Source organism: Cibotium barometz, chromosome 62 (genome assembly GCF_041138505.1).
Source record: "Cibotium barometz isolate CiBa-2024 chromosome 62, ASM4113850v1, whole genome shotgun sequence".
NCBI classification, from domain to species: domain Eukaryota; kingdom Viridiplantae; phylum Streptophyta; class Polypodiopsida; order Cyatheales; family Cibotiaceae; genus Cibotium; species Cibotium barometz.
Window position 1 is genome coordinate 4,226,608 of NC_141107.1, and position 7,103 is coordinate 4,233,710.

At 42.3% G+C, this 7,103-nt stretch overlaps 1 protein-coding gene across 1 annotated transcript; it reads right to left on the reverse strand.

Moving 5' to 3' along the window:
- Positions 1-407: 407 nt before the first annotated feature.
- On the reverse strand, positions 408-2,985 carry LOC147604043 (trans-cinnamate 4-monooxygenase-like). The gene is made up of 3 exons (XM_086795516.1): positions 1,786-2,985; positions 1,514-1,656; positions 408-1,171 (listed from the first exon to the last, which is right to left on the reverse strand). Exons 1-3 carry the CDS (start codon positions 2,622-2,624, stop codon positions 579-581), a joined length of 1,575 nt encoding a protein of 524 aa, XP_086651642.1. The 5' UTR covers positions 2,625-2,985; the 3' UTR covers positions 408-578.
- Positions 2,986-7,103: the final 4,118 nt, after the last annotated feature.

The window sequence follows — 7,103 nt, forward strand, 5'->3', positions numbered from 1 at the left end:
TTATTTGTTATTAGGATTGTAATCCACTCTGAAAACATTTAGAGTGGGAAATTTAATTTTTGTTCGAGCATTTATAATTTTCCGTGCATTGTTGGGATTGCTTAGAAGCATGAAAAATTTACCAAAAATAATCAAAACGCACTGAATCACTTGCATAAACATCATTAATTAGGATTATGAATCTTAATCACCACTTTCTACTCTTGTTCAATCAGTAAGAAATTGAATTGAGGATCAAGCTCTACTCCGCTTTGGTCTACACCCAAAATTACATGCCAGCCAACTCCCAAAGTATAAGGATGTAAAAAACCAAGAAAAATAAATCATGTCGCAGGACAGAACATTACATAAACATATTTATACGAAATGTATCGGACATTTAATGTATGACAATAAATTTTAAAAAATTTGTTTTGCATAGAATAAATTTAAGCATAAAATAAAAATAAAAATAATTGAATCCGCCGTATATATATATTTGCATTAACTTTAAACATTTCACTGATTCTCAACCTCTACGGTGATTTTAAGAGAAAAAATAATTCTGTAGAGAGATCTTAGCCGGCGCCGCGCGGCCCTTAGAGGGGTTTGCAGACGACGACGGAGTGGTTGGCGATGTGGAGGCTGAACTGGCCGCCCTCCTCGGAGGTGTCGACTTTGGATTGGCCAGGCGGTGGGAGGAGGTGGAACGATTGGATGAGGCGGCCGAGGACGAGGGCGAGGATGGGCATGGCGAGGACGATGCCCGGGCAGCTCCTACGGCCGACACCGAAGGGCAGGAATCGGAAATCGTTACCGGTGGCATCGATTTTGATGTCAGGGCCCAAGAACCTCCGCGGGTCGAACGCCTCCGGCTTGTCCCACATGGCGGGGTTGTTGGCCAAGTACCAAGAGTTCACGACGATTCTGCTCTCGGCCGGTATGTCGTAGCCACCAAGCTTGGCCGGCTTGAGGTTCATGTGCGGCACCATCAGCGGTATCGCCATGCGAAGCCTCATCGTCTCCTTCACCACCGCATGCAGGTAGGGCAGCTTGGGGATGTCTGGTTCTGTCAATGCGACGCCCTTGCCTAGCACCCTCTCCATCTCTTCCCGCACCTTCTGCTGTATGTCTTGGTGGTTCACCAGCTCCGCTATGCCCCATTCAACGGACCATAGAGTCGTCTCAATAGCTGCAGCAGTACATACATGCAGAATTAATATACAAGATATATATATATATATATATATATATTGTCAACCCAGTATCATGCAGCTATATTTAAGGTGGACGTCGTATGATCTTAATCAGCTCTCATGATCTTATACTCCGCAATCATGCAGCAAGGCGCAACGAGTCGTGAATTATAATTACTAGCACATACAAATTAGACGCTATCAATTTCTAGTGCGTCATGACCAACTAATTACCAACTCTCTCTGCATGATCCGAGGCTCGCGACCTCACCTGATCATCACCTGCGTAATAATAATTAGTACACAACATATAATGCCACTGAATTCAGTTTTTATACCTGCCACGTTAATGTTCTCCACAATGTACAACACATTGTCCTCATTGATTTCCCCATTCTTCTGCGCATCCAAAATGTGATCGATGCCACACTTCTCCTCAGACTTCAGATCAATATTCATGGCCTTGGAGCTCCTCAATTTCCTGAACCAAGATCACAATACAATAAGAATCCGGGCCCAGTAGCTTTTCGTGATTAGCTGATTAGAACCCCTAATCATCATTCACCTCATATTTTAACATATTCTACAATAGTATACTGCTTTAAAATACCTTCGACGCTCGTCTATGAAGCACTCTTTGAAGAGCTGGAGACGCTCTTCCTTCACCTTCTTGCACAATGCAAGATAACCCCTCAGGAAAGGCCTCAGAATCGGGATGAAATCACCATAATTGAAGTCAAAGCTCTGTGAAAGCCTACTCCTCTCCCCATTCAGCTTCTTGAGCTGCTTGAAGATGGGATCGTCCTCTGTCTCAAACCTCTTGTTGAACATGAGGCGGTACATGTTGTTGTACATGAGCAATTGCAGTCTTCGTCTGATGACAACACCGGTGGTGGAGGCCTCAGGGCGGGCTTTGAGGTCGGCAATGGCGTGATCGATTTCGTCTTCCCAGCAGGCTCTGGATTGCTGCACAACTTTGTTAGTGAAGAAGGGGACAGTCATGATCCTCCTCATCTTTCTCCAGTGGTCGCCATATTCAGTGAACGCCATGTCCTGGCCTTTCCCCGTGAAAACGTCCAAGACGACATTGCGAGAGTGGGAGCCAAACTCTACCCCTTGTGTGTGGAGAACCTCCTTGGCAAGCTCAGGAGACGACACCACCACAAGGTTCCTTTGGCCCATCCTCAGAAGGAAAATGTGCCCAAACTTCTTGGCGAGGTCAGAGAGGTTTCTATGGTTGAGATCATTCCCCACTTGGAACCAGTTGCCAAATATGGGGAGTGCAAGGGGGCCAGGAGGGAGTTTGAGCTTGGGGCGGGCGAGGTGAAGGATGGCAAGGGAGACCAAAACCATTCCCAAAAGGGTTATAAGTAGCATGGATGGCGCAGGAGAAGAGGTCGAGCTGGGGAGGAGAGTCGAAGAGACATCAGAGAGGGCCATGGCCAACATAGCTAGTCGGGCAAGAGCTAGTCCAGCAAAGGTTTACAGTAATTAAACACCCGAAGTACTGTGATGCAAATCGAGAAAAGAGAGTACGTGTGGCTGGGCTGGGAGAGCAGGAGGTGATTATAAGTGCACTACTCTCCAGCTTCGACTAGCTGGGCTCGGCGCACACAGGGATTGAGGATGCTACACAGATTTTTATAGTGGCTTGCACCAAGTCTCTCTCTCTCTCTCTCTCTCTCTCTCTCTCTGTATTGTGACGGAGTCAAGAAGGGCGTTCTTTGCTTCGCAATATTATGACTGGCCTTCTTTGCCTCCTTAGTGTTTGGCTGTCGTGGGCCTTCTGCGCAGTCGCACTCTTATGACTAACCTCCGCAATGTTTCGTTTGAATTTATTTTGTAAAGTTCTTTTCGTGAGGCTCACATTGATAAAACGAAAATAGAATACGATTCTGCCTTGAAAATACCGCATTTCAGACCAACGAGCGAGCAGTGAGCCTTAGCATGACGTACTTGTGCATATGCAAGCACACATACCTCAGCGTGGCGTAGCTATGCATATGAATGAACCTTCTTCCCGCTCATACCTCATTCGTTACATAGTCCTCCATTACACAATGGGACCATGGAAGCAATAGGCCCTACATGAAGCACACCAACAAAAAAAAGGAGGATGTCAACGCCCATCATGAATTGGTCCTCAAAATCCAAGATATTGTCTTAATACCTCATTGGAGCCGGAGGCAAGGATAAGATCATCCCGTTGTATAAACAAGAAAATTAAGAGCTTGCCTCTCAATTCCCAATTTTTGTAGCCTCTGCACTTTTCAAGTACAACAATTGTATCTGTTTTCTTTCCATGTTACACAAATGCGAAATCAATAAATTTTTCTCTAGGGTTTTTGAAATCAACAAATTTTTCTCCAAGGTTTTTGATTGATTACTATATGCTTTATTGCCCAAAGGCAATGCCTTGCCTAAGACACAAGATGAAGCAAAGAAGATATTGACTACAGTCTATAGGCATGGATTTTAAGTGAATTCATGCCAAGGCCTCTTCGTCCAGGTATTTATTGCCTTTTACCTGCTCGTACTACAGAGTGTTCCACCTCCTCCCGAAAGGTATTATCTCTAGAGGGTCTTCCCCTCGTGTGCAGGGAGCCGATACGTAGGAAAAAACCTAAGCTGCGCGAGGGGAGTCCAGCGGATGATTACCCTTTCCGGTCCTATTATGGTTCTTCTCCCTCTAGTGAAGAATAAGGTCCGTTGAACAAACACCTCCATTGAAGAAGAGAGCCGGTTTGGTGCTCGATCTACCACACAAGTACAAACTGTCCACATCTAGCCTCGACCTTTGATGTATTGTGCATATTGTATGCGGCTAGGAAATAATGATATCAATATGTGTGGATATCTGTGGCCACAACAAGCATTATAATTTCCACAACTATCGGTAATAACACCTCCCTTACTGTTACCAACACCCCCTATTCATGGGAATGTTAAAGAAACTCACGTGTCCTAACAACATGCAAAACCAAGCTAGGGGGATGTATACAAATGTACCCGGTACCACCATTAGTATTATCACCATAGCCACCAATGCCCAAACTGACGTCTGTCCACCAGGTGGTTATTGAATGAGTGAGACTACTCTAGGGAGCTAGCGATAGCTTACCTTGATGAAGCTCAAGAGATCAATCTTGAGTATTACATTATGCAAGGAGAGGGACACCACTTACTACATTCTAAACCACAACACAATGGAAAAAGAAAAGTGGATGAACACTACATCAAGGAGAGCCCCACTCTGGATTGGTAACTACACCTTTTAAGGTCAAAACCTAAGCACATACATAAATGATACAAAGGGATCAAACTATGAACCTTGGATCGAACTCGGCACACAAGGCCCAAAAGGAGGAGAAGAGTGAGGAAGGTAGCAAGACGTGAATCATGAGTGAGTGATGAGGGGACTACTGAAATTATATCCACACAATCCAAGGAGGAGGAACCACAATTACAAGAAGGGAAGGATGTAGTTGGTAAGGAAAATAGATCAAAAACAACCTTAGATACTCCAAAGGGAATGGGAGAATACCCTAGAATGAACCTAGAACCTTCATTATGGAAAGTTAGGAGAAATTTGATGAGAGACTAAGCCATTCGAGCTACAAAGATAGTCTAACCAAGTAAGGGAAAAGAGAACTCTGAGACCCTTGTTGGAATATATAATGGAAGCAGCAAGCTTGGAGTCTAATATGAAGGAGGATTTTTTCAATCATATGCTTGGCTAAAGAGAATGGGCCCTCTCTCAGGAACGAGCAATTCTTGAACATGCTTGTGAGTAATATAAAGGAGAATTTATTTAATCGTATGTTTGCTGAACAGGGAGCTCTCTCTTCAACAATTCCTCCCTCTCCCAAGGGGGACCAACAATTCCTCCCTCTCCCAAGGGAGGACTCTCTCTCTTCAACAATTCCTCCCTCTCCCAAGGGGGACCAACAATTCCTAAACAATTTTACTAATTGTTGGCTCCCCCCTCTCCCGAGGGGAACTAGCGATTCGTGAACATTTATCCTTGGAATTTGATGATTACTCAAACCATCTCACCAAGAGATGTAGCATGACTTATGACCTTTCTTTCTTCGTAAAATGAAGCTGCCGATAGGGGCATTGTTGAGGGGAAATAAATGCTTGTGTTGGATGGATTTGAAAGAATGGGAAGAAGGATGACTCCGATCTAAGACAAGGTCTGATGATAATTTTCCAATAGCTATTAAGGAGGCCTTGAACTTGATCAGAGAAGACAAGATACTACTTCAACGTGCACAGATTCTCATGAATCATTTAGGACATTACTAGGAGAGTGATAACACAAATACAAAACTAATAGTATTACACAAGAGTTATCAAGCTACAACTATTCTAGATGGAGGAGAAAGAGTCATTATCGTTACCACAAACAATCCTGGGAGAGGTGGGGTAAACCAAACTTGATTGTAAAAAAGGAAAATGGGATGATAGACAAACCCATGGGAGTTTTGTGGAATTTGAAAATTAATATTTTCCCATTTAAATTTTGCCATAACGTTATGGTAATGAACTTTTCTAGCCAACACAACTCATATGACATCATACGCATGAAATTTACATACATAAGGGGATTTTAAATTCAAATGGCGAAAATTTTTGTACAAAAGGGGGTACTTTTACTGTAAATAGAGTTATAGAAATTGTACTTTTATTGTAAATAGAGTTATAGAAAGGGTACTTTTATTGTAAATAGAGTTATAGAAGGGGTATTTTTAAAATTCAAAAATCTATAAGTAGGGGGTTTTGTAAATAGCCCTTAAACACACATGCTACACAAGGGGTTGACAAAGTGATCCCCCCGAGGTCATGGCATTCAGTGCTTGACCAATGCTCTGACAACATTTCAAAGTTTAATGTGTCCTACATTCAAGGAACTTAACTTGCAAAAATGGTTAGAAATTTTTATAGATGATCTCTACGCACACACACAATGGAAGGACCATTTGGATTTCCCAAGAAAGATATTTCAAAGGTGTGAACTATATCACATATCCTTGAACCCTTTGAAATGTGAATTCTAGGTAAAGCATGGTGTTATATATTCAATGGGTCGCATAGTATCAAAAAATGGAATTTCCACAGATGAAAATAAAGTGAAGCGAATTTGTGAACTACCTCCACCCACCAATTACAAATTACAGCACTCGTAATCTTTAAATGGACCAAAGAGTGTTAGCAAGTTTACAATAAATTGCAAAAGGCATTGGCAATGCACCTATTTTGAGACCACCTAATTGGGACTTGATCTTTCATGTCCACCTCGATGCCTCCAATTTTGCAATCGGTTGTGTGTTGATGAAATCAGGTGAATTCAAGGTGGACTACCTGGTAACTAGGCTTTGCAAGTAGACAATTGAGTCATGTGAATTCAAGCTAGACTATCCGGTACGCTTTGCAAGTAGACAATAAAATGAGATGGAAATGAACTATACCACTACATAGCGAGAGAGATTGGTAATGGTTTATGTGGTTAAGTAGAATAGGTAATAAATTTGTGTTCTTTGTAGATCACCAAGCCTTGTTATACCTTGTCAAAACAAACCATGCATAACTAGGCAAATTACGAGATGGTTGCTCTTATGGATGGAATTTAGGAGTTGTTGCTAAATTACCAAATGCGGCTTTATTCAAACTCAACTTGGTGCCTGAATGGAGGGCATAAATTTTTGAGTACCTCTCTTATGGATTCCTAAGAGATAAGGCCCTGAACAAGGATAGGATGCAATAACTTATTAAGTTGATGCTTGCACAAATTTTTGAGTACCTCGCTTCTGATCTCCTAAAAAATAAGGTTTTGAACAAGGAGAGGATGCGATGACTTATTAAGTTGGTAGTCCCCTATTAATTAATAGTCTTACAAATATATAAAACTAGGTAACTACCATGTTG

What these genes read in the sequence shown, in the direction of transcription:
- LOC147604043 (XM_086795516.1), bottom strand. Translation starts at nt 2,624, where the DNA reads ATGTTGGCCATGGCCCTCTCTGATGTCTCTTCGACTCTCCTCCCCAGC. An exon ending in TTCATAGACGAGCGTCGAAG is followed by an intron (nt 1,657 to 1,785) that starts GTATTTTAAAGC and finishes ATCTTGGTTCAG; the next exon opens with GAAATTGAGGAGCTCCAAGG. An exon ending in GGAGAACATTAACGTGGCAG is followed by an intron (nt 1,172 to 1,513) that starts GTATAAAAACTG and finishes GTACTGCTGCAG; the next exon opens with CTATTGAGACGACTCTATGG.